The sequence below is a fragment of the Balearica regulorum genome, chromosome 6 (genome assembly GCF_011004875.1).
Source record: "Balearica regulorum gibbericeps isolate bBalReg1 chromosome 6, bBalReg1.pri, whole genome shotgun sequence".
Lineage (NCBI taxonomy): Eukaryota > Metazoa > Chordata > Aves > Gruiformes > Gruidae > Balearica > Balearica regulorum.
In genome coordinates, this window is record NC_046189.1 from 13965037 (window position 1) to 13991658 (window position 26622).

The 26622-nt window shown below is 49.7% G+C and overlaps 2 protein-coding genes and 1 long non-coding RNA gene across 5 annotated transcripts in view; 2 read left to right on the forward strand and 1 right to left on the reverse strand.

Moving 5' to 3' along the window:
* LOC142602334 (uncharacterized) overlaps positions 1 to 26622 on the forward strand; it is a 31263-nt gene that overhangs the window by 497 nt on the left and 4144 nt on the right. The window contains exons 2-4 of one of the 2 annotated variants that reach the window (XR_012836050.1): positions 7545 to 7711; positions 12433 to 12607; positions 22191 to 22319. This is a non-coding gene — a long non-coding RNA (uncharacterized LOC142602334). The remainder of the gene's footprint in view (positions 1 to 7544; positions 7712 to 12432; positions 12608 to 22190; positions 22320 to 26622) is intronic. The other variant, XR_012836049.1, reaches the window with a different exon arrangement.
* On the forward strand, positions 15282 to 17475 carry FZD5 (frizzled class receptor 5). The gene has a single exon (XM_010312060.2). It carries the CDS (start codon positions 15409 to 15411, stop codon positions 17137 to 17139), a length of 1731 nt encoding a protein of 576 aa, XP_010310362.2. The 5' UTR covers positions 15282 to 15408; the 3' UTR covers positions 17140 to 17475.
* Positions 23435 to 26622, reverse strand: part of CCNYL1 (cyclin Y like 1) — a 33140-nt gene continuing 29952 nt past the window's right edge. For both annotated transcript variants that reach the window (XM_075756363.1, XM_075756364.1), the window contains exon 10: positions 23435 to 25200. In XM_075756363.1, the coding sequence (XP_075612478.1) occupies positions 25084 to 25200 (117 nt within the window). In that variant the 3' untranslated portion in view covers positions 23435 to 25083. The remainder of the gene's footprint in view (positions 25201 to 26622) is intronic.

Here is a 26622-nt window from a genome sequence, read left to right on the forward strand (position 1 = left end):
GGGTTTTTTTCTGTTCTCCTGTAGCTGTATTTACACAGCTTCTTCTCTCCTTGCCCCTTCCCAGCCTCTCTGCGTGCTCTGTTACAGTGCATGAACTGTCACTGAAATGAGCTACTGAAGGGACATGTTCTGATAGCAGCAACTTGGGGCCAGAGTTTCAAGCAACGTTTCTTTTGGTTTTAGTCAGGAGCTGAAGTGGTGGGAATTTTCTCCTTGTTGTACATTGTCATTATGTGAAAGCTGTGCCTTCCAGTGAAGTGTAACCCTGCCAATAAAACCTTACATTGGCAGCCCTGTTCTTAACTCCTGCATGCACACCCCCAAAAGCCATGCTTTTTGGGTTGTTCTGTTAAGCGTTTGTGTTAATTTATCAGCTCGCCTTTAATGCAGCAGGCCACAGAAAATACCAGTCAGACTGTGAATTGCAGCATGCCCTCCAGGTCCCTTGGGAAACGGTAGCAAAGTGGCATTGGTTTCTGATGCTGAGCAAGGGGAACAGACTGGCACCCCTGGAGTATCCACCCACCTTGTTCTCTTCATGGTTGATACTCCTCATGCTGGTGGGACACGTCTGTTTTATAACCATATAAGCTTATGTGTTTGGGAATGTTAGATCATGGGCAAATCTTATAAGCCCTTAGGTCCAACAACCATTTTTTTGGATTTTGTTCTTTCATGTTCTTGTTGCATGTTAAACGCTTTACAATAGGTTGAGCCGGGAGAGTTGATCATCTCCTGTGGCCAAGTCCCATGGGTGGTATTATGGTTCATATCACCTGAGCATGCCAAGCTCAGCTCCAGCTCTTCTCTTACAGGTCAGGAGAGTTCATTTTTTAAAAGTTACCCTTCTAGTTCTTAGACCAAAATCAGTAGTATTTGGTTTAATACGGGAAGTTGACTGGTTTGTAAAAGGTGGCAGAACTGGAACGCAGCCCTTCTGGGAATAAGTGACAGTGTCCACAAGCTTATCAAGTCCTGAGGATACTGTCTAAAATAAATCAAATTGTACAAGCTCCTTGTCCAGAACAGTGCTCCAAGCTCAAGGAAAACAACTTTTTTTTTTTCTTTTAACTTTTCCATAATGTGTGTGATACAATCCAGATTACAGTACAGTAACAAATTAACCCAAATGGAGCTAGCTTCCTCCTTCTTTCCTTAGGGATGGAGAGGGACTTCTAGGCCTGAGGCTTACCATACCTTTTCAGGAAAAAGGCACGCTGAGAGCATATGAAAATATTTTGGGAGTGTGTGTACATAGCTCTGGACTGTCTTTTTAAAATAGTTCTCGTTTAACTAAATACTCTCCAAAATAGTGGTCCCATCTAGAGGCCAGATATTACCACTATGAGAAGGTGGTGAAAAGCATCTCAGATAATCAGGTGTCACAAGTAAAACCAGACAAAGTCTCCAAGGCAAGCAGGAGTAAATTCCAACCATTTTAAGCATAGACAAATATAAAACTTGGTATTGAGGCTGTAAACATGCTAAAAAGTCAGTCTGCTGTTTACAGTAAGTGACTTTTGATTTTCTGTAATTGAGTCTGAGAAATTAGGCTCAGATATTAAAAATGAAGTTGTGAGGCTCATCTGGAAAGCAAGAGAAGTCAGATAAGAGCTTGTGTTAAGGGCTGAACTTTCATAGATTTGAAAGTTCCCAGGTGTTTATCATGTAGGTACAATATGATGTATGTACAGGTGAATAAGAAGAAATTGTTAGTAAAGTTAAGTATTGTTTAAAAATAAGAAAGTGCAAGTTACTGATTCTGTGAAGAAAGTAATAGATGTAATCAGTGTGCATGGACCAGTTCACCCCAAGGTGCTTTCATAGCACTAAAGTTTATAAGCTAATCTCTTTTGTGACTGACACTGCAGGCAGGTACCTAAAGTAGAGCAACTAAGTAATGAAACACGATGAGTATCTCTCCACTGAATTGTGCCATGCCCTGCAAGTAATCCCACTGATTTCCGAGAGCAGGGGGTGCAGGCTCCTCCGGGAGCAAGGTTAGGGTGGAAGAACTGAGACCCCAGCACCATTGTGTCATCAGACATCAGCACGCAATTGCTTGCAACACTGGTGGATGTTGTTTGTTGTGTACATATTGCAAAATGTCCTGTTGTGGCTTGGACTCTGCACTCCTGAAGAGCACTTGTGTCTGATTTAACAGACAGTATGAGCGATCCTTTAGCAGATACAAGCTCTACTGACTCCAATGAAAGCTGCAGTTTGTGAAAGAACCAGAGCTGGGCTCTCAGTGTTTAGAGACGTGAGGTGTAGCCATGTATAAAATTGGCAGATCCCTTGTAAAATGCATGTGCATCTAGCACAGAGTTAACCCTGGGTGACAGCAGGTAAAAGAGGGCGAAAGTATAATAAAATATGGGTCTTTACGGTAGGTATTTACACAGTATTGACATTGTTAGCTGTGCTTAGAGATTTATGTCAAGTGTTCCTGTGCTGTCATAAAACAATAAAGTACTTCTGTGAAGGGCTTAGGGCAAAGGGGAGGCAGAGAAGTCTCACTATATAAGGCCCTCCTCCAGCACCCGTGGTAATCCATGGGAATGTTTCCATAGCTGTCGGCAGGAGCTGTGTGGAGGCCTGCTAGGGGAGGGTGAGCAGAAACAGCACGTTTACTATGTTTAGAGCAGGTAACTAGTGATTTTGTCTCAGAGAGGATATTGCAACCACCAAATTTTAGGAGCCTAAGGCAGCTGACAAGTCCACTTTGCAATCAGTGGAGAGAGGTGAGGATTCCTCCTGAGAGCAGGGATGTATCTGAACTGAATTGTCCTCTGGTGTTTCATAGAAATGCTGACGATGACCCATAAAAGCTGAGAGATGACATTAAGAAAAAATACTGTGCTCAGGGTGGCCATGAGGTGAAAAGACCAAGAGTCCAGTGTCCCAGGGTCTCTACACGGTATACTCTGGACTCAGCACACTTTCAGCTCTAGGCTGTTGCAGCTCTGCTTCTCACATTGGGCTCACAGTAGGCTTCCCCTCAACATTTTGGCTGCAGGACCAGACTTTGCAGCTGAGCTCAGTGTTTACATGTAGTAGACCAAACTGAAATGCCAGTCCCAATCAGTCAGAGCACCAGGGAGTTTAGATCCAGGCACAGTCCCTGCCTGTCTATGGGGCTGCAGCCCTGGTTTGTCCTCCCTGCTCCTTGTCTCTGCTCTTCATGAGGTTATGGCAAGATTTCTTCTCCAAGCCATGCTGATACATGGGACCTGTTAGTCTTGGCTGCAGGAAAGTATTGTTCTTCCACTAGAGGTGATTCCTATGTAGTTGTTCCCTGGTTAGATGGGGACTACATGGAAAAGTGTTTTCCTGCTTCTTTCCGGATGCAGGAGGTAATTCTTTTCCATGAAAGCATTTAGCAGAAGTGTTCCCCACCATAGAAATCCCACAGCTGTCCTGGGAGGGGTGGGAGAGTTACCTGCTTCCTGACCCTGCTCTAGCCAATGCTTCTCAAAAATCAGTCAGCTTCAAAAAAGAGGCACATCTCTGTCAAAAAGGGACATTTCAGAGCCCTTCATAAACCTGAGTGTTGCTGACAGCCTGGCCTTCCTTGCTTTCCCTGTCAAGAACCAGAGGGCTCCACACCTCCACTGTTCTCCGAGGGAGCTGATATGGGCTGTTTGGAAAACAGGTGGGTAGGTATTGAGCACTTCAGCATCTGACCCCACACCACATCTCTCAACTGCCTGAATTTATTTTCAGCCTAGGCAACTGGATGAGCCTTACATACTTCTTTCTCAGAAGCATTGCCCGTGCCATTTCCTGTCCCAGATTTTATCTTAAAAGCTAATGAGTTGAAATCTGTCCCTCACTCATCAGATACATCAGTCTCCACACTCCAGGGCTGACTTCACACTGGGGCAGCTCTCAGAGTCCATGGACTCACTCCAGCCAAATCTATGTGAGACTGGGTTGGTCTGAGTCCTGGGAGGTGTCACAGTGGCAATAACCTGCCTCAGTCCCATGGCACCTGATGTCCCTTTCATTCCTCCAGTCCTCAGCTCAGCTGGTGCTGAAAATGTGGCCCAGGTTCATTCCCCTACTGCCAACAGCACTGCAGGCTCCTACTCCACAGGACCACCACTTACCCCAGCAGAGCACTGTAGGACACCTTGTCCTTGCATCCCACTGTCCTTGTGCAAAAAAGGGGGATTTTAAGCTCAGCTCAGTCAGAGGTGAGCACTCTCTCTCACATGTGTACCCAGAGCAGAGTGCTGCAGCACCACCATCCCGTTGGCTTTGTGTGTGATCTTTTCCCATGAATGTCTCAGTGGTGTCCTCATCACATGAGCTCTTCAGCCTCTGGGATGGTGAGACAGCATGGGAGATTGAGATGACCCTTTTAGTTTGCACATCTCTTGCTCTGCACAGCCACCCATTAAAATTATTCGCTTTACCCTTCTCCATAGGAATTTGGGGGGACCTTGGAGCAAACTGCTTGGGACTGGCAGGGACATGCACGTGGGAGAGATGCAGAGCAGAGCATGTCTCTCACTCCTCACACTCCTTTTTGTTGACCCGCCTCACTGATTGGAAAAGACCCATGTCCCCCCCACGGCCCCCTCTTCCTCCCCAGCCGCACAATTGTCACCACCAATTAGTGCATTGTTAGGGCACACAATGGTGCTGTGGCCGCTGGAATGGGCCGCTTTTGTGCGTCTCCAGTCGGCCGTAGGGGCAGTCAAGATTCATTTAGGGCCTTACACAACATGGACAGAAAATACTATCAGAAAAGCAAAAGGAGGAAAGAAAAAGGGGGAGAGAGAGAGAGAGGTAGCAAGAGGAGGGGGGGGGCGAAGTCTGCTATTCAAGCGTTAGCCCAGCCGCATGAAAGGCCCAAGAAGCAGTGCCACATTGAAGACGCCCCTTGGAACACAAAAAGGAACCAGGGCTTAATAGTAATTAGTGGGCAAACTGCAAAGAGCGCCGTGGCTCTCCAGTGAATTGTTTCTGCGCTTACTGCCACTGCTGCCCCTTCCCCCTTCCCTCTGGATCCGGCCCGGAGGGGAGCAACTCGGGGATGGGAATTGGCAGCCCTCCTTTACCAACCATGCTCTGGGGAGGCCCCATCTAGCTCTTCTTTGTGGCAGGTAAATTGGATTTCATTCTCAAAAGCTCGTAGCCAAGCACAGGAGGTACTTTGCAGCCAGAGCAAGGCACAGGAGTATGATTTTGGGATCAGCACCGTGCCTGTGTCAAGGACCTTTAAAGCAGCCTTGTCCCTTTTTGCAGCCTGGCGCGACACGCCTTGTGGCTGGGCTGTGTTTGTCCATGGCCTGCCCCTCTTTCCCCAGCAGAGCCTTGGAGGTCACTACAGTTGTTCTCTTCTTCTGTTGTCTCCCTCTTTAATCATAAAATAATCACCTGTACAGGTTTTTACGATCTATTTAGGGAAAGGCTTGATAGCAACTCTGTCAGCTTAGTAGCGGTGAGGAATCTGCTCAGACTGAAGACCAAACCTTGCCCTCCCTTCTCCACAGAAGTCTGCACAGTGCAAACAGCACCTGCATCCACCCCTTTCCACTCGTTTCTGTGCCAGCTCTCAGTCATGCTAAGGCCTTCGTTGATACATACAGAATTTCTTAAAGCACATTTTGGCCCAGCATGGCTTGGGCTTGTCTTGGGTAGCTGCATCAGTGTGCAGCTGAATATGTTTGATCTCTACTTCTGTAGAGATCAGCTTGTTGCTGTTATCAGTCTCAGCTCATGTCCTCAACTGCTCATGCTAGGTTTAGCCAGGAGCTTATGTGCCCAACAGAGTTAGCTGTGTCTCAGAAATATGCCAAGTTAAAAGATCGTAAGGCAGGTTTGACCTCACGTAAATGTGCTTAAGTATTAAGAAGAAATTCAGGGCATCTTAACCCAAATGGAAAGTACAAAGTACATGGAGACACAAAATTATGAATCATTCCTTTATGTTGTCAGGGAATCTAAATAAAATCTTTGGAAGAAAGCTGCATGGCCTGGTGGTTAGTTTGTTGGCTCTTCTGAGCTAATGAATGTGTGTTTCAGCTATCCTTGGATACAGGGGTGCTGGAGCAGGTGCTGATCTCAAGCACAACCACACACAATGCCACAAACTTAAACTGGGCTCTTGTGAACTCAGCTCAGTATAAATTAGACCAGACACCAACCAAGCAAATTTACTAGTCTTTGCTGGAAATGTTTCCAAACTGCAGCATGTGAAAGTGATACATGCACACACACATGTACAGTTCTAGACTCTTGTCTCTTTTTGGGTAGAGACTGAAAATACCTACTCATTTCCTCTGTTAGCTACAGGTACAACACTCTCCTCTCTCTAAGATACCCGAGTAAGCTTAGGAAATGCAGTTGTTGCTCCAGTACCAGTCTTTCTCCATGACCTGGACACTGCAGCCATTCTGTATGTCTATACAAAACAGATTTGATTGTATTACAACAGTGAAAATGGGATTCACAACCAAGACTTTTGGTCTGTCCAAAATCCCATCACGGGTTTCACACAAGGCTGAGGGCAGCACAGCCGGCATCAAGGACTCGGCTGGCATTGCTGGGATGGCTCCACAATGCAAACACGATCAGGAAGCTTACAGTGTATGTGTCTCACAGATTGAGCTGGTTGAAGGCACTGTCTTGCAATGCAGAACATGTCTGTCTGTCACCAGCCACAACACGTCCTCTCTCTGCTAATTAGCAACATCCCTGGCAGAGTCTTAGTTGAAGGGATTACACTGTTTTCTCACCTCACCCTCTCCCTTCCTCCCCCAAAGAGGGATGTGTAGTCCTGTTGGTATCCAGCCTGGCCAGCCCAGGTAAGGGACTGGCCTCATTCTCCTCCAGAGTGCCGCTCTACCAGAAAGGGATTTTGTCTCCCGGACAATCAGTCTGGCCCTGACTGAATGGACGGCGCAGCCTCGCATCCCTGCAGCGTAGTGCTGGAGGTTGTCAGCTTAATGTGCTCTAGTGGAACAGAAACAGCAGCATCCTTACAGCAGGAGCCAGAATGGTATTTTCCGGCTCAGGACTGAAGGGTTGATTTCCCAGCTCTGTGTGGCCATAAGGGTAAATCACAGAATTTTCTGTCTGCAAAAGCCAGGAGAATTATCTGTTCTTGCTCCCATTTTTTGTATTTCTTGGCTGCTCAGCCTAAGAGCTGTTCGTAATGCAGGTACATTCAGCACCTAGCACAGTGAGGGGCAAATAATGAAGTTGCATGTTGGAAGCTTGCATAGTAATTTCTCCAAGTGCACGCAGTGGGGTCCTGTCTGCCTCACGATGGTGCAATGACTGGGGGGTCTAGCAGTGCCAGCCTGTGGGAGGCATGGAGAAGGATTCAGCTGCTCCCTTGTCCCAAATAGTGGAACAGGTAATTTCACCAGCATAAGGGAAATACACACAGAGAATGAATTCTGCTGTAGCTGCACAGACTTCTCTGAGCAAATACCTGGACCAAGCTACTCCACTGATTTCATGCCATAAGGAAGGTGCTGGCCTGTGTGAACCCCATCTTTGCAGTGATTGTGCTATCTTTTTTTCAGCTTATACAAAATCAGTTTGATTGTATCAGTTTGGTAAAAAAGAGCCTGTAAGAGGACTACACAACCTGGTCATCAAAGATTTTTTGCAAACCTGTGCTAGCACTTGTGGAAGGATTGAAAATATTTTGGAGCCCTTTCTTGCATCGCCAGGACATATCCTAAGCTGGGTAACATCAGTGTGCTTGATGGTGCTGCACATTGCAGTGAGGTACAGGATTTAGAGAATGGATTCCTTCTTTTGCCCAGCCAATCTCTTGATGTGCTCCAGTTCTGTAACACTAGTCCCTGCTAAAGCTGTTGCTGTTTAAGATTGAGCTCTGTGGATCACTTGCATGTGTTAATTCTTCACATCTAACTAATGCCTGAATGTGAAGGTTGCTAGCAACATCCTTTCCAACATCACTTTGACCTGTGTATTACATTATGCCATGAATGACTTGCAGAAGGAAGTAATCAAAACGTGTATAGTTCCAGCTAGTGCTAATTGCCTTTTCATCTGTTTCTGTCTCTTTTTACTTGTGCCCAATAAACGTTGACTATGCAGAGATTTAAATCTGTATTTCAACATAATTTGTTTCATTTGATGTGAATGACATGACTCACTAAGCCAAATATTCTTCCAGCCCCATTTCAAGCACTTCAATGATGTCAAAAGCAGATACGGAGAATCTGAAGTGCCCAGTCTTAGCAAGAATGCCTAAAAGGTCAGGGAGAGGACATTGTTTCAGGAGGTCTCTGACCTTGATATTTACTGGTTCATGAAAACCTGAAAACACAGCACGTGTGTATTGCATATGAACTTTCTCCTTCTAGGGTACAACAGATGACTACGCATACAGGATAAAGCTTTCAAATGTTGTATGATTTTTGATTGCCTCTGATCTTGAGTGGGCAATATGGCATGTTGTAAAGGAGTCCAATTTCCAGAGAACAGGTCTGTAACAGTTTCTGGAAATAAAGATTAACCCTTAAGGTTGCCTCGAGACCATCCAGAATCACTGCATCTGGAAAATCTTGATCACAGCATCTTGAGAGGTTAGTGAAGAAATGCAGTCAAAGCAGCTTATGTGTTTGAAACCTATTTTGATTGTATGAATCTGTATTTTCAGGAAAGGGCAGACTGAACGTGAACTATTCTGAACACAGACTGAAGTTGCTCTTAACAGCGACAGTTGTTATCACGTTTTTCACCAATTCATAGCATTTTAAGGCCAGTAGAGACCACCTATAACCGCAGATGTTCATACCAATAGCAGTTTCTTTGTACAGGGCCAGTTCAGCATAGACAGAAAGTTTCTTGGAAACATTTCTATTTTGACTGACTGACTTTCCCTGAAACCCAGGCAGGACCTAAGGGACGAGTGCTCACTGGGCTGATTCCTGGCTGAAGTCTGCCTGGTTTCCCAGCAAGCTCCTGGCACCCCAGGATTTCCGTGTCCCCTGTTCCGGGACCTCCCCTGGCCTGTACTCCCAAGACCTCCCTGGGCAAGGGGCTTCTAGGACATCTCCACATTGTGACAGGAAGCCTCCGAGCTTTTCCTGATGCTGCAGGATTTCTCAGAAGTATGGGCAGCTTGCCCTGTTTGGCACAAACTGGTGTGTTTTACATTGTTTTTTAAGGTTGGAATTTTCCACAAAACAGAAATTGCAAGTTTCAGCTAGCTTCAGTCCAGGCTGCTTGAGTGTTTTCTCCAGCGGATCTTGCACATTGGCCATTACGAACTTGCTTCCCAACTCTGAAGTATTTGCTACAACATTTTCAGACGGAGGTTCCTCTAACCTGTGTCTCTCTTTGCTGGATTAGAAAACTGCGTAGTACTTTTGTCCCTTGAAATAAAGTACTGCAACTGTAATAGATATTATTTAAATTTCAGTGTGAAACAAGAAAATAGAAACAAGTTTCCAAAAGTTGTGGCCTGTGGCAGGGCAGGGAAAACTGTGTCAAAGCTGAGCTGCTTTGAGCAGTTTCACCCTGAAGGTCTCTCACAGCAAAGGAGAGGGCAGAGAAAAGAAATACCAATTTAGAGATGGCGTTGATCAAAACAGCATTGGTCTGAAGATAAAGCAAGCAGTAATTAGTCTATATTATTATTTTTTCAAAGTGGCATTTTTGATAGCTCCCATGTATGAGTAGGGGTTTTGTTTTACTTATGTGGTCAGAGTCAAAGCTGGTGTAAGCCAGCACCGATCTTTGCCGGGCAGTGAAGCCATGCTCCTTCACACCTGCTGAGGAGCCTGGCCAGGGGGTCAGGCTTCTCAAATCTGCACCAGTGTTCAGAAGCCAACACTTGTATTTTTGCATGCCAGCCCCAGTAGGTTACAGGGAAGTGGTGATGGTCTCACCTCACATGCACACAAGGGGTTAGATGTGTCATGGTGGAAGCCACAGCTTCATGGTTGTGGAGGTCACTTTTGCTGGGCATTCAGATCAGGGCAAAACTCGTGTGATTTGTGGGAAATGCCCTGCTCTCTCAGCTGGCATATGACCTGAGCTGCTCAGACCACTAGAGAGGTGAGCACTGGCCCCTTGGTCAAGAAAAAAAAAATCTCAGATTTCATCCTTCAAGGTTGCTTATTTGGCAGCTTTCCTGAGAGCTCAATTCATTTACAGCTATAAGCGTACAAATGTATGTGTGGTACAATCACCCTGCTTGGAAATCCCAGTGGAGCAAAGTATTTAACTCTGAAAAATACTTGGAGTAACTTCTTTGCAATGTATAGAGCAGCAAGCATTTCAGAAACAATCTAACTGTGTATTTAAACAGTCATTACTGCCTTCTGGGTAAATAACACATGTTTTTAAAATGGTTTCTATACACAATAGACGCTAACACAATAAATCCTAATTGCTCTGAAGGACCCATTAGGCTCTATCAGGTCAATACATGGCGGAGGTTTTTTGAAAGTCACTCACCCTGTTGTTACATAAGCCACAATTTGAAAGTCCATAAATAAGTATTTGCCCAATGAAGAGTGAGGGCTTTGCCAGGGCCATACTAATTTATCATGTCAACTTCACTGTGGGGACTGTTTTCTTTTCAAGGGCCAATGTTAAAAAAAAAAAAGAAGCACAACATGATGATTTTCAAAAGCTACACGTCTGAAAAGTTTCAGGCTGCAGGAGATTGAAGCTCAGCTGTGGCTGTGGTGCTGGTGGCTGGGCTGTGGCATGGCAGGGACCCTTCGTCACCCCCACCGACCGTCCCGTGCCTTTGGGCCAGGACCCTGATCCTGCCTTCGCCCTCTGCGTGCTGGGGTGGTGGCATCTCGAGACAGGAACGACCCTTTGGTGTACAACCACACCTTGCAGAAAGGAGTCCCAGTCCCTGGGGAGACCAATGGAAACTAATTATGTACATTTTATGTGTAATTATATGTACAAATATTGTTAAGTAATAATTGATGAGTCCAGCAAAATGAGCTTCAAATGCAGCCATTCTTCCTGATTTTACTTTAGTGTTACTTATCTGAACTTTTGGGGGCATTTTACAAACTGCAGCACTTGTGTCAGGTGTTGCTGAAGTCTGTGTCACTGTTAGAAATCAGATTTTGCATTAATTCACTCAGCAGTTGTCTAGTTCCATGTAGTTTTTTTGAATATGACTAACAGTTTGGCATGGGTTTGTTTTCCTGCAATATGTTAAGGTGTGTAATTGTACAGGTATATATAAAAACAAACAGTATTGATGTAGGTTAGGATTTTCAAAGCAATTTCAACAGACATCCATGGTGAAAAGGATTCAAGTGATTTAAATCTGAATTCCTGTCCCCAGCCCAGAGCTTTTAAACCATTTGGGCACATGAGAAAATGTTTACCACTGTTGCTGTTGCATTTTGGTAGGATTTGGGTGCTGGGGTCCCTCTGCAAATGGCAGCGGTGATTCCCATTCTGCTCTGCCTGCTTGAGAAAGGCTGGAGCTGCCCTGTCTCCCTACCTGCCATGTCCCCCCTGCCTGCGGGGCAGCAAGGACATTGGGCTCTTACTTAGGAGCCCCTCTCCAGTTCCAGTTACATGGGTCAGTCTTGCTGCTGGGGTTTGTAGTGCTGGCAGCCCACGGCCTCCCAGTTCCCAGGCAGGAACTCAAACGTTTGCCACAAGTCAAAGCAGAAGCACGCCCGTCTTGGTGCAGCGTGCAGCCATGTCCTGTGCGCAGGGGAAACAGCAATCTCCTTTTGTACCAGCACACAGTGGGTCTGATGTGTTGAAGCTGGCACATCATGATGCCAAACTTGATGGCTGGCTGTCCCTGCACCCGTGGCAGGCAGTAAGGCACAGCCTTGCTAGTCTCATGCTGCTGCAGTCTGCCCTGTGGTCCCCAGCACCCCCTTGCTCCAGCAGTTTGTTATCAGGGGTCACTGCTAATTCGAGCAGCGCCTGAGCTAGCACGGCCTCCAGCTGGGGTGACTGGCAGGCTGCCCACTGGCACCAGGAGCCTACAGTCACCTGCGCTGGGCCCCCACCGCTCCCTTCCCAGGAGCCCGAGACTTGTCAGCAGCGCAGGCAAAACCAGAATTTGCTGCTCCAAGCAAGAAGAGTCGAGGGCGAGGGATGGCTCACTGGTCCTACGACGAGAGGGGCAGGAGGTTCCAGCCCTGCTTTGGTACAGGCAAAGCCAAGAGCGAGATCAGTGCTCCCCAGCTTTGCCCCTGCCCAGAGCCTGGCCTGAAAAGCTCTTTGCAAAAGTCTGTGGAGTTCTCTAACAAGGGCAAGGGCAATGGCTAGTCTTTACAAAGGAAGCTCACTTAGTCCTTTTCTAAAGGCTTTAAAAAGTCAGAGTAACCTTCACAAAGGCAGTTTGTCCAGGTAAACAGTGTAGGCTGACAATATAGCAGCAAAAGAACCAAATGCAGAAATACTTACCGCTTTTTTACTTTCTCCTCCTACCAGGAACTGCTACATCCCAGCTGAAAATGTCTCGACAGGCGGAAGATACATCCGTGAGGACACACATATTGTCAGCCCATGCTCTGGGCTGGAGTCACGAGCAGAGACTAGCTGGACTTGCAATCAGACCTGTCTAGCATGGTGGAGCTTCATGAGCACCTCTGCACATGCATTAAAGGTAAAGCAATTTCCTATTAATTTGTAGAGGTTTTTAACAACAACATCAAGTTCCTAGGGGTGGGAAACACTTTCTTTTTTGTCGCCAGGGTTTGGCATGGTAGGTTTTGTGCAGGCACAGCTTCTGTCACTAATAGTGCTGGGTACAAGTAAAGCACTGTACTCTCATACTATACTGTAGAGATGAATAACAAGCCTATCAACTCTACTTGCACTTACACCATATTTAATCCTGTTCTGGTTGCTCTGCTACATATTCATAAAAAACAAAAAGGAAACAGAAGCACAGAGCAAGCCAACAGATGTCTACCTGGCTCTTAATTGGATTTTATGTGTCCCCAGTGTAGCAAATACAGCATTATTTACAGCCAGGCTCTAAGAATTAGATACATCTGGAGGAGTGGTGAAACCTGAACCAGGCTACAAGAGTTGATAGATAACTGAATGAAGAGCTGCCCCATTTTCCCCTTCTTATCTTCTCCCCACCTATATACCAGTTCCCCACTGTGTGTTGAATCAAACTAAGATATTGCCTGAGGGAACACTTATAAAAATGAAAAAATGCCATCAAAAAAGAGAATTTCTGCTCTTGCGGAGCTTCATCTGCATTTTCTAATTGTACAGCAATGATGATAATAAAAAGGCTGCCCTCTGCTCTCAGCTATAATTTGGATAATCAACTGAGGGCCATAATGAAACTGTCTGTGATTGCTTTCTGCTGGGCTGCTAGTTCACAGAAACTCATTGTTGGGGAGAATTAAAAGTTATGACTCCTGCTACAGGGATATGCCACTGTGTTCCAAGGGACATGTGACTTGTAATTCTCTTCCGTATAGCTTTATTACAGGCAAAACTTAAAGTGTAAAGCAAAGAGGTATAGGGACTTGAGCTTTTTTTTTTTTTTTTTTTTGCCTTTTTTGGGCATCTTTTCCCCTTTTTTAAAAACAAGTTGTTAAGCATCAAGGTCGGCAGTGCCAAATGAAATGCACACCTAGGCTGGGTGCACTAGTAGACACTGAGGATTTAGGAGGTGGTAATGAGGTCGCTGGCCTTAAACTCCCTGAGGACTCTGGTTGTGATAGCAGCAGTCAGTGCTCTGTCCATAGGCCACAGAGCAATAGGCAAGCCAGATTTTACCTCTGGGGGGAAGGCAGGAGCTAAGTCACACTTTGAATCTTTGCTTTCTGGGCTCTGGAAGCAGTTGGGGGTATTTTGGGTGCATGAGATTTTGGGTGCTGGCATTCCCCAGCACCAGGCCTGAATGCGAGCTCTGTCTGTGATGTGCTATGGGAACGTCTTGACTAGCAGATCCAGTGCTGGATGTGAGTACTTTGCTCCAGATTGCCCTTCCATCCACATCCACAGAGGAGGAATGAGGAGCTCCTATGCAACAGCTTGGGAGCAGCCTTCCTCCTTGGCCAGAATAAGGGTGCTGCCATAGCAGGTGCAGCCAGTGACCCCCAAATCTGGCTTCTGCAGCAGCCAGACTTCCCCTGTGTGCCGTGGGCTTCAGGAGCAGTGAAAGCCACTGAAAACTGGGCTGGTAATTTAGGTGTCTGCTAGTGCACGGATTCAGCATTCCTTATGTCAGGCGGCTGAGCGTGATCACTGTGGTAGCTCCAGCAGGAGCCCGCATTTCCCAGAGCACTGGGAAGACACCTCTGTCCCAGGCAGGGTCTCTCCAAAGCGCCTGCTTCGTTCCTTCGCACCGCGCTCCAACGCTTGCTGCCTGCCTGGGAGGAAAGTGGTTCGTGAAACATCTCCTGCGGCTCCGAGGTGGAGCGGCGAGCCGGCCGGGAGCCCAGGCCAGGAATGTGGTAGCGCAGCAGCCTGCAGCCTGCCAGCTGGGCGGACGCAGGCAGGGCGGGTTTCCTTTCCCCGCGGAGGCTCAGCTTTCCGGGAGGCGGGAGCGCTGCCCTGCCAGGCAGCCGGGGAGCGGGCAGCCGCAGGAGATGCTGCCGTGACCCTTGGACCCGGGCTGATGTACGATTGCCGGAGCAAGGCAAACGCCCTTTCCCCCCATCCCGTTATGGCGGGGTGAGACCCCGGCCCCTTCCCACGGAGAGGGGCTGAAGAGCCCGAAGAGGAAGGGGCGAAGCGGCACCGCAGACGCCGCCTGCCGCCTCCTCCTCCAGCCGCTGCCCCCCCCCCGTCCCGCTTTGCTCTTCACGCCGTCGAGTGGAAGCCGGGCCGGCGCGGCGCTGGGGCGGGCGGGGGGTCCCGGGAGGGGCCCGGTGTGCAAGAGGGGAAGGAGTTAGGTTCCCTGCCGCAGACAGGGAGCCGGGGGCGGATGCGGAGCAGCCAGTGGTTTAGGCAGCACCGTCACCTTCTCACTTCGTCGCCTCTCTGCGGGCCGCTCCCGCCGGCCGGGCCGGGGCCGCCGCGGGTCTCCGAGCGCCGGCGGGCGGGGGTCCACCAGAACGTCTCCAACACCCGGGGCCAGGCGGCGATGGGGGGGGGGGAGGGAGCCGGGGGCAGCGCGGTCTACCGGCGGGGCGCCTCGCTTCGCCGCCGCGGGCCCCGGTGCCCCGGGCGGGGGCGGCCCTTGGGAGCCCCGACGGGGGCGGGGCCAGTGACGGGAGGCGGTGCCGCGGGCGTTCCCGGGGCGGGGCTAGGGGCGGGGGGCGTGTCCGGGGCGGGGCGCGGGCGCGGCGCGGCGCGGGGACGCCCGCCCGCCCCAGAGCGCAGGTGGCGGCGGCGGCGGCGGCACTGACGGTCCCGGCGGGGCCCCGCTCCCGGCGCGGCGGCGACGGCGGCGGCAGGTGCTCGGGGCATGCGGCGGCGGTAGGACGCGCGGCGGCGATGGGCGGCCGGGGGCTGCCGGTGCCGCTGGTGCTGGGGCTGCCGCTGCTGCTCGGGCTGCCGGCGGCGGGGCGCGCCGCCTCCAAGGCGCTGGTGTGCCAGGAGATCACGGTGCCGATGTGCAAGGGCATCGGCTACAACCTCACCTACATGCCCAACCAGTTCAACCACGACACGCAGGACGAGGCTGGGCTGGAGGTGCACCAGTTCTGGCCGCTGGTGGAGATCCAGTGCTCCCCGGACCTGCGCTTCTTCCTCTGCAGCATGTACACCCCCATCTGCCTGCCCGACTACACCAAGCCGCTGCCCCCCTGCCGCTCCGTCTGCGAGCGGGCCAAGGCCGGCTGCTCGCCCATCATGCAGCAGTACGGCTTCGCCTGGCCAGAGAGGATGAGCTGCGACAGCCTGCCGGTGCTGGGGGACACCGAGGTGCTCTGCATGGGATACAACCGCACGGAAGCCACCACCCTACCGCCTTTCTTCGGGAAGCCCACGCACCCAGCCAAGGACACGGCCAAAAATCTGACGCCGCTCGGCGGGCAGCGCCCCTCGGGGCTGGACTGCACCCGGACTTGCAAGTGCAAAGCGCCCCTAGTCCCCATCTCCAAGGAGTCCCATCCACTGTACAACCGCATCAGGACTGGGCAGGTACCCAACTGCGCCATCCCTTGCTACCAGCCCTACTTTACCCAGGATGAGAAGACCTTTGCCACCTTCTGGATTGGCCTCTGGTCCATCCTCTGCTTCCTTTCCACCTCCACCACCGTGGCCACCTTCCTCATCGATATGGAGCGCTTCAAGTACCCCGAGCGCCCCATCATCTTCCTCTCTGCTTGCTACCTCTTTGTCTCTGTGGGCTACATCGTACGGCTGGTGGCAGGGCATGCCAATGTGGCTTGCAACCCGGAGCACCACCACATCCACTATGAGACCACAGGCCCTGCCCTCTGCACCGTGGTTTTCCTTCTCCTCTACTTCTTTGGCATGGCCAGCTCCATCTGGTGGGTTATCTTGTCCCTCACCTGGTTCCTGGCAGCTGGCATGAAGTGGGGCAATGAGGCCATTGCTAGCTATTCGCAGTACTTCCACCTGGCTGCCTGGCTCATCCCCAGCGCCAAATCCATCGCTGTACTGGCACTCAGCTCTGTGGATGGCGACCCAGTGGCTGGGGTTTGCTATGTGGGCAATCAGAGCCTGGAGAACCTGCGGGGCTTTGTGCTGGCACCACTGGTGGTTTATCTCTTCACCGGCAGCCTCTTCCTGCTGGCTGGCTTCGTCTCACTCTTTCGCATCCGCAGCGTGATCAAGCAGGGCGGCACCAAGACTGACAAGCTGGAAAAGCTGATGATCCGCATCGGCATCTTCACTGTGCTCTACACCGTTCCTGCCACCATCGTCATCGCCTGCTATATCTACGAGCAGCACAATCGGGAGGCGTGGGAGCGGGCGCAGAACTGCTCCTGCCCAGGAGACCCCCACCGCCCCAAGCCCGACTATGCCGTCTTTATGCTCAAGTACTTCATGTGCCTTGTGGTGGGCATTACCTCCGGCGTCTGGATCTGGTCTGGCAAGACGCTCGAGTCCTGGAGGCGCTTCACAGCCCACTGCTGCCGGGCCAGGAAGCCTGCGGGCGCCTCAGTGTACAGCGAGGCCAGCCCGGCACTGGTAGGCAGGACGGTGCTGCCCAGCATGGCCTCCTACCACAAGCAGGTCCCGCTGTCCCATGTGTGATTGGAGGGAGCCTCGGTGACTCTAGCCACAGTGAGGAGAGGGTTGCAGAGACCCTGGGCCACAGAAGAGGGGGGTGACAGCTGGGCTACCCCTGGCATCTTCAGCCCTACCATGGCAGTGCTGCCCGGGACCGAACATGTGCACCTGCAGGGTACGGAGCAGCCGTGGCCCCAGGCAGGGAAGGGAGAGGTGCTACCAGCGATGTAGGGGCAGAGGGACAGGGAGGCTTGGAGCCTGGCACTGCCGTGTATGCCCCATTTGGGGTCCCATGCCCTGTTTGGGGCCCTGGGGTGCTGCTGTCTGCGAGCTGGTCAGGTGGCAGGTAGCCCTTGAGCACTGATTGTCTGGTCTTGCTGGTGCCAGGGTGAAGGGGAGAGCTGCAGCAGGCAAGGCGGGTGGTGGCCCCCAGCCCCAGGTAATGAGCTGGCACTGGCACCCAGCTGCTCGCCAGAGCCGGGGGGGGGGGTAGTACGAGGGGGCTGGGGACAGCTGGCAGTGGGGGCTGCCTCCTGGCCATGCTGAGCCTGGGCCTCCCTGGGCAGAGCGGGATGGTGCCCCCAGGGCACCTGGGCGCAGCTATGTGTTGCAGAGGAGAGGCTGGGGGCCCCTGGCACGACACTGCTGCTGGCCCCACTCAGGCAGCAGTGCACTGAGTGGGAGGGAGGGACCTGTGTGGGCTGGGGGCTTCACGGGCAGTGGCGGTGCAGGAGGAAGGGGCTGCGGAGAGGAGCTGCCACCCAGCCCTCACGGCAGGCAGGAACAGGGTCCCAACTGTCTGCAGTGCAGGTGGGGACCGGGCGACCCTGGCGGACCCTTCCTCCCCGGCCAAGCTCGTGCCAGCTCTCCCTGGGCGGTGGGCTTGGGGCTGGGCAGGGACTGCTTGCTGGTGGGGCTCAGTTCTGCGGCACCGACTCCTGGGTTCGACCCGCCGCTCTGCAGTGGGCAGCTAGCTTCACCGCCCGTGGAGGAACTCGCCCCTGGGAGCCAAGAGGCTGCGCGGGTGACAAGGCTGCCGTCCCAGCACAGGGTTTGCAAGAACCCTGGGGCAGCCCTGGCTCTGGCACCGAGAGCACCCTCCTCCTGAGCTGCTGTGTGCTTTGGGAAGGGGGTGACGCTACTCTGGGCCTCTCACCTCTGCAGCGGGGTGAATTTCTCGCATCGCCCTTGTGCCGTGCAGGTTACCCGGGGGAGGCAGGGAACCCTGGGGCCCTGCCTGCTGGCTTTGGCACGCGGCACAGCAGCTGAATGTGGCACAACCAACCCTAAAAAGGTGGTTGCGCTTCTGCAGTGGGTAGTGTGTGTGTGTGGGGGGGTTCTGAGCCAGGCGGCAGTCTGTCTCTCCAGGGAGCAGCTGGGTTTTCCAGCCAGCCAGCTTCAGCACTTCTTGCTGCTTTTTTCAAAGCTGCGCCTCTGTTGGAGACAGCACTGGGTTCAAGAGTGAGCTGTTAATTCAGGAAAACTCAGCAGAGTGCTCGTACTCCCTTTCCTCCAGCTTCCCAAGCCTTTTTCACTTCCTCAGGTCAGGCAGCAGCAGAGCACTGACAGAGCCGGTGCCTGGCATTAAGCGGTGGTGACAGCTGGGTTTCGATAAGTAGAATGATATGGGGGGGGCGGGGGTGTGTGTGGGGGGGTGGGCTGTTGTCAGCTTCACTGAATGCAGCAAGGGTGAGGGGCTGTGGCACAGGATGGGGCGCAGCTGGCAAGAGGTAGCTGCCTCTGGCTTCAGCCCACTTGTGAAAGCACATGAATTTTTTTTTTTTAATTTCTTTTTTTCCCCCCCTGCCCTAAGTGGCGATCATGTATATAACCACTCAGCCGTTACTTGAGTCCTTTTTTGCCCTTCTTCAAGCGTGGCACCATGACCCAGCTGCTCAAGCACTGGAGAACAACTGCTGGCTTTGCTCCCGCAGGACTGCAAGGATCCGAGGTTGTTCTCAACACCCTTGGACCACTTCAGTCAAGAAGGTTTCCACCTCATTTTAAAACCGAAGCCTGGGAAGTGAGGGGACACTTAAGTGGCACATCTACCGATAAAGGTACTGCCAAGGTACTGCATGAGTGTCTCTGGGGCATTCTGGCCAGTGGTGCAGGGACTGAGGGCTTGGCAGGGACTGCTCGGCCACACATATCAGCACTCTTGTGACAGAGGACACCCCAACCCCCCCCCACTCCCCCCACCCCCCCCAGCGCATTGCAGTACTTCATCATGGGCAGAATTGCACCATGTTGTGTTACAAACTGTAAATAGTTGTATTATAGCCTGGTTTGTACATACAGGAGCTGTAGTGACCTTTGATACAGGTTTGGGACAGGTGTGTTCTCGGCAGCGAGGCAGGTCAGGCGCAGAGACACTGTGGGTAGTCTTGTGTTGTAATCCAGGGCATTAAATGACTCCAACCTGCTCCAATCCACGCCTCGCTGGACTCCTCTCTTTCTATAGTGCCTTTTGTAGATACAGCTAAACACACATCATGCAATACAATGAACAAAACCATGTCAAAGGTGGTGTTGTTTTGTTGTTTTTGCGGAATTTTTTTCAAAGTGCAACTGACTGTGTAAAGCTTTTTTTTTTTTTTAAGAAAAAAAAATCCAATATTAACTACAAACCGTTGCCTATTGAAAAATGCAAGAGCATTTAGAGCTTTGCTCTAACGGTAGGTTAATACAATCAACTTGTATTTGAGCCTGGCTTCTCAGCAACAAGTGGCAGGAGGGAGAAAGAAGCCGTTGCTGTGTGCCCTGTATGCTGTAGCAAATTTACATGTTGGGGTTTTTTGCCTCTTCCGTTACTGACGCTGTTCAACGTTGTTTAAATAACTGTACTATATTTTGTGAAAAGCTGAAGAAATTTTATTCAAAGAGAAGTATCAAGATTAGTTATTTATAAGGACCAAAAAAAAAAAAAGTGTGGTGTTTTCTTTGCTTCTGCTAGAATATTAATTACCATAAAAACTTAACTGTGTGGGGACAGAGAGGCATGTGCTGGAGGGCTGTGCAGGGCTTTTATCACCAAGGATTGTGGGGGACCAGTAAGGCAGCTACACTTGCATGGTGCAGGAATAGCATCTCCCATGTGCCCAAACCCCATGCAGCGCTGCCCTCGGCGTGGGGGACGTCACACACTCGCACCCTCACCCGTGGGCTGGGTGCAGCAGCCTGGCTCTGCACTGAACCAGGTTTAATCCTCAGGGGCTGCTGTGCCGGCTGGCTGCGCTGCCGGCTGGTGTCCGTGACCTCACTGACAGCGTGTTTCCTTGAGAGGCCAAGGTGACACCTCGCTGGTAGAAGAGGGTTAACTATCAACTTTTATTGGCATTCTGTAGTTTGCACAGTATCAGTCCCTCACCCTGTGCTGAGATCAGGCCCTGAAGAGGTGCCCTTTGATACTTTTCAGGCCAAGCAGATGACAGCTCTTAGCCAAGCAGGATGCGGCACACCAATTTGAGTGCCCATGTTGCCATCTGCTGTGCACTCTCTCGTGTTGGGAGGAGCACTTTAGGCAGGACAGCAAGGGGTTAAGGCTGGTTCCATGGTGACTAATGGGGCAGGACTTTGCTATCTAGTTAGGTGTGTAGGCACACACCAGGTCCCACTAGATAGGATCTCTTACCTGGAAGCAGCATTCCAGCACCCAGCGATAAACTTGACAGCCGCACAGACTGACTCACCTGATTCCTCAGTGCTGGGTGATCTGCTTCCCCCCCCGCCATGCGCAAGTACAGGCAAAACACCCTGTCAGGGTCTGATCCTATCTTGTGCAGGGCAACTGTCTTGGGGTTTGGAGGGGCCACGCACCACCATCGTAGCACAAGGGTCTTACTGAGGAGCTGTGGACACTCGCCGCCTGTCTCCAGAGGTAACTCCAGCACCTCACCAGCAGCCTTGTTGTCATCCTCGCCTCCCAGGAAGCCACTGTGTCCTCAGCTCCTCAGTAAACAGGGGTTTGGCAGAGCTGCCATCCACCGCCTACCTTGAGCCACTGTTTCAGAGCAATGGGAGGGCCATTACTGCAGGCAGGTGTTTGCAAATCACCTGTGGGATTCTGTTCTGTGAGCACACATGTAGTCACACACAGCCCAGCCTAATGCTTGTGCTGCCATTTTGCACCCATGCTCTCCGTGTCCTATTTGGTCAACTTCGGCTGTCCTTGAGGCAGTCACTGGCTTCCTTGGGGCTGAACAGTAAAACTGCAGCACAAATGCAGGCTGGGTGGTATGGGGAATGACAGCATCTGACAGCACAGGGACGTGTGGCTTCTCAAACAGGTTTTAATATCACAGAGCAGAAGCCAAAGTGGTTGTTTCGCCTTAAAAAAAAAAAGCGCCTTGTCCACAAAGGCAGCCCAAGACTTTTCTAATCCTGTGCCAAACAAGCCCATGTTCAGCCAGGTGAATGCTCTTTCCCTAGCTTATCAATGGGGGGTGGGAGGGGGTGGGGTGGGAAGCAGCACATTAATAAGTGCAGTACAGTCACTTTGACAGCACTCTGTAATTCACTGTATATTGTTAAACAATTTATGATGTGTTGCAAGTGTAGTTTTCCCAGGTAACATGACAGAAAGTCAGTTCTTTGTAATACTACTGCACTATTATGCTGTGGGAAATACCAGCACAGGACAGGGACAGGAGCCTGCCTCGTGCTGAGCTCTGAACACGCCAGCTCACCCTGCCTCACACATGCCTCCCAAGCCCTGTGCAAGCTCTTGCCCCAATTGCTCTTCTCTCCTCTTCTGCTTGCTCAGGTTATGCTTGACACCTTATACCCTTAGCCAGAAGCGATGGTCTTGACATTTATTCCATTCCTGAAGTGCCTGTCCTCTTAACTGCCAAACCCACACTGAAGTAGTGCTCATGAAATTCCCTTAGAAACAAAATACACAGTCCTTACACACAAAGGGAAAGGGCTGCTGAAGCCCAAGGGTGTCACGTAGCTCACAAACACAACCATGACTTTCTGCCCCTGCTGACCACTAACACACGATGTTCGTTATTCTTGTTGGTGCTCACATTATTCTTGCTGGGGCATAACATAGCTATTGTCTCTGCAAACAGCATTTACTGCCAGGTGGGGAGTGCTGCCCTGGAACTGAATTCAGGCAGAGGTGACCTCAACATAGATTATTCAGCTGTCGGGTAAAGAGAAACAAGGTACAAGGTGGTTGCTCTTCCCTGTGAGCGGAGGTAGGTAACAATCTAATTCCAGTATTCTGTAATTTTTCTTTTGCCTTTTTAAGAAAAGTGCTGCCCATATAGAAAGAATGAGCGTTACAGCATATCCCCCCCTCCACCAGTTCATCTTCCAGCAGAACCACCTAAATGTAATTCCTTCTGAAACACTATCACTGCTCATCTCTCCAAAAGGGAGCTGTATGGTTTACTTTTTATTGTTTACCTAAGAAATCCACTAGCTGTGCTTTCCAGAATCTTAGGGGGACTAGAATGTCAAATGTTAAATGGAATTGCTATTTTTTTTCCTCTCAAGAAGTTGAGTTGTAGTTGAGCCCTGTTTAGTGTCTGCTGAATAGATCAAAATCTTATTGACAACATGCTCTGGGCTATGCTACAGTAAAACTAAAGCCAGTTAAGGTTCAAGGCAAAAAGAAGCTTGGAGCAGCAGTCTACTGCAGGATGTATTGCAGAGGCAGCCATCAGCTCGAGTTGTCATTCACCTGCGATCCAGGTCAGCAGGAAGAACCTTCACCTCATTTGGCAAAAAAGGTAAATGCCCCAAGTTTCCGCTGAGCCACCTCACAGCTGAACAGCTGCATTTGCAGAAGCTGTGTGCCAGCCCACAAAGCACAGCCAGACCCATCCCTGGCGGTGCTACAGAAAGAAAAGCTCATTAGCAATTAGGTCACAAGTCAATCCGGGAGTTGGTCACTTGTAGCTTCCAATTTAGTGCTCCTCAAGGGAGGACTCAAAAACCATCAAATGACCTCCAGAAAGACTGTCCCTACTTAAAGGCCATTTAAGTGCAAAGAAACTGTCAGCGAGTAATTACTTGAGCAGCCCAAGACAAATTCTAAATCTGAGCAACACATGGGAATAGCCCGGCAGCTGTGCAAGACTCTACCGCGCCTTCAGCGGAAGCAGGCTGCTGCCAGGGCCCTGCCCTGCGCCACCAACCGGGCCCTTCACAGTTGCCGCATGACCTCTGCTGCCGGCTCCCCAGACCTTCACTGGTCACCATGATAAAATGAAGGCAAGGGCTGGTACAGGGCAAGGAGGGGCCTTAACACACACGCTGGGGGAAATCAAATCAGACAACTGTACAGAACACACAATTCACCTTTAGCTTTAATTAAAATAGAGTTTATTAGCTTTTCTTTTAATACAAACATGAGAAAGGAAAACCACCTGAAGATGTAGCGTTATTTTCAAAATTGAATTGTGATCAATACCTGAAGTGCCAGGTTCCATGGATTTGGGAGCCAGGGGCTGGCATAGTTGCATACCACAGAAGACTATATGCATCATTTTTAACAAGTGAGTGCAGCCAAACTGATGATTACACTCGGACAGCCCCACTCTCAAAGGCATACGTACTTGCTATTCAGTGTTAAGCTTCTGGGCCTTGGCTGGAAGAGGAAGTGCACAAAACCCGTGCCATTCGGAGAGAGATCCTCCCTCCTTCCTAGGACAAACCGCCTAGAATCTATTTGGATCCAAGAAGGGAAGATACTACAAAGACTTGTAACAGGAAGAGTCTAATAATACTTATCCTGTTTAGACTTCGGTTTCAGAGCCTGAAAGTAAGCTCCATTGCAAAGTTTCAGAAAGAGCAAAACCCAAGCCTCTAGAGCAGTTGCACAAGATAAACTTAACTTTGGGGGGGGGGGGGGGAAAGGGTTTTATAGAAAGCTTTTTGATAATTCTCAATTGAACACAGTATTTTTCAATCATCTACCTTGTTAGGTAGTCCAGGATTCTCAAACTCATTACTGTCTCATTATGAATGTAAATCCCTCCCCCAGGAAACAAAAACCTAAGGAGAGGCAGATGGATGCACAGTATCAGCTTTAGGAACTCCACTGTATATAGCACAAGAGATCTGCAGTTGAACTCAGAGAAGCAGTGCTGCACACACGCCGTTCACCACTGGATTGCTACACTGTTTGGGATGGTGATGATGTTTCCAGACCAACTTTCTCATTCAATGCCTCCGAAAAAAATATACCGATTGCATCTCCTCCAGAGCAATATAAGTATTAGAAAATGAGAGAAGCACCATAATTCACAAGAAATGCAGCATGGACCCTATACATTTTAACAATACATAAAACCATATCTCTGCCCCCAGTCAAAACATTCAAAGTCTTTTGACAATCAATCTCTACTGGAGTGAAGTTGTGGGTGCAGAGTTGGAATTCCTTCCTGCTGGGCAGCTTCTTGGTTATGAACAGATCACAAATAATAGCAGCTTTTAATAGCCAAACCAGGGAAAAGCTGTCAACACGTGTCTATGCTACTGTTTTCAGCTCCAGAGTGGCTTTATACTTTAAGAGTCCCATGTTTTGTTTTTGTTAACACTGCATCGACCTGAAATACAAATGCAGCGAGACTCTGGATGACAGGGGAGAGGAGGGAAGAACATTGTAACTATAGTCATGTGGTTAGTGTTTAAATTCTAAAATTTAAAACTACTTATTATTAAAAATGTCAAGAGTTCACAGCTATAGGCCTACATAGTAAGCAAACATCTGTGGGGGAGAGAAGTTTGTTTTTGCACCTCTGGATACGTTACAAGGAGGAGAGAGTTGATTTGACAAAGGTCTTGTCTTTTGCACCAAGTATGCTCCTCAAGCTCTGGGCTCCCTTGGCTAGTTTACTCTCCTCTCCTCCTCTTGCTGGAAGACACCATCACCGCTGGCTTGTGTGCATGGAGTGGTGGTACTCCTCCGATTCATATGGATGCTGGTTCATGGTGCGGCACCCTTCTCTCTCCTCAGGAGAGGATGGCATTAGAACGGCGAATACCAACTAAGTTATCAGCACTGAAAGATCGTCTCATAGCAGCTTTTGACAAGTCTTTGTATTTGTCTTCACACAGCCGGGAGATAGCCTGGATACCACGTTCAGATACAAAATGAAAAGTACGCATTAGAAAAGTTTGAACATTTCAAGGAAGCTTTTACAAGTGTAACACCGACAGAGCAGGCGCTCTGTAGCAGTGACGCTACTAGCTTACTTACTCTCATTCTAGGTAAAAAAGAACTAGTTTGGAGGGAAAATATTAAAAAGGTCTGTCCCCATGCTAACAAGAACGCTGTCCATCAGAAAGTAAGACATAAGAAAGGTGAGTGGCTTCCATATCCAAGTACCTTCATTCTCTTACCAGTCTCACTATCTAATGAAAAACTTTGATCCATTTCAGACTTACAAGTTTGTGGAAGTTACATTCAAAATTGCACCTAGTAGCTAGGTCTGATGCATGCAGCAGCACAAAAAATTTAGCCGTACAAAAACACACACAGCCATTTCTATGAGAGAAAAGGTTCAGACTGAAAAGGTTTCTGCGCTCCCTCAGGCACCTTGCCCACGGCCACTCAGTGCAAGAAAGCCTAGGAAATGAAGTTCTGCTAGGCTGTCCATTTTGCCTTTACCTTCTCTGCACCCTTGCCTGCAACATGCTCTTCCCAGGATCACTCACATGATCAAGCTCCGGAAGAGGTCTGAGAAGGGAGGGCAGCCCACTGCTCCATGACATGACAAAGGCCATGGCACTTTAATACAGCTATTAAATATGAGCACATGTGGACAACTTAATATTTAACTGCTTTTTCACCCATTTATTGGCTTACCTCTGCTCTGCTTATCTACCTAGTCAAGCAACCTTTATTCAGGCATAGCTATTCTAGTAGCAAGCCTAATTATTTAAATCCTAACAACACATGATTGTCCACAAAACACTGTGTGTCCTCCCCTGCAAGGCCAATTTCTGATTGGAACCTTCAGGTATTATCAATGCAAATAAATAAGGATACTGTAATAAAAGGCTGAACTGAATTTTAGTCCTGAACATTTACCTCCATTAATAATTTACCACCTATAACCAGATGAACTTTCAGAGTCCTGCGATCAGCTACGAGCCTACACCTTCCCTTTAAGGCAGCACCCATTCAGCACAGCCCAGTGTTCTGGAAGTTCAAAAGGTGAAAAGCACTCTGAGCATGAATAAACTTCTAAGTGTATTTTAAAATAATTATTTACATTTATTTCTGCCGACCTTCTGGAGGCATGCATTTGGCTCAAGAGTGGCATTCTTTGAGACACTGGCTGCATGAGCTCCCAGTGCAAGACCAGACAGACTCTCCATCCTGTTTTAATGCTAGCACATCAATCATAAAGCAACCTGTGTTGACATATTTAGCCCCAGTCGCCCATATGGTGTAAATCAGTTTTCAGTCCCTGGAATACTAATTCACTGCTTCATACAGGCTTCTATCAACTGCTCATGTGCTTCTAACCGAAAGGTAGAATTAAA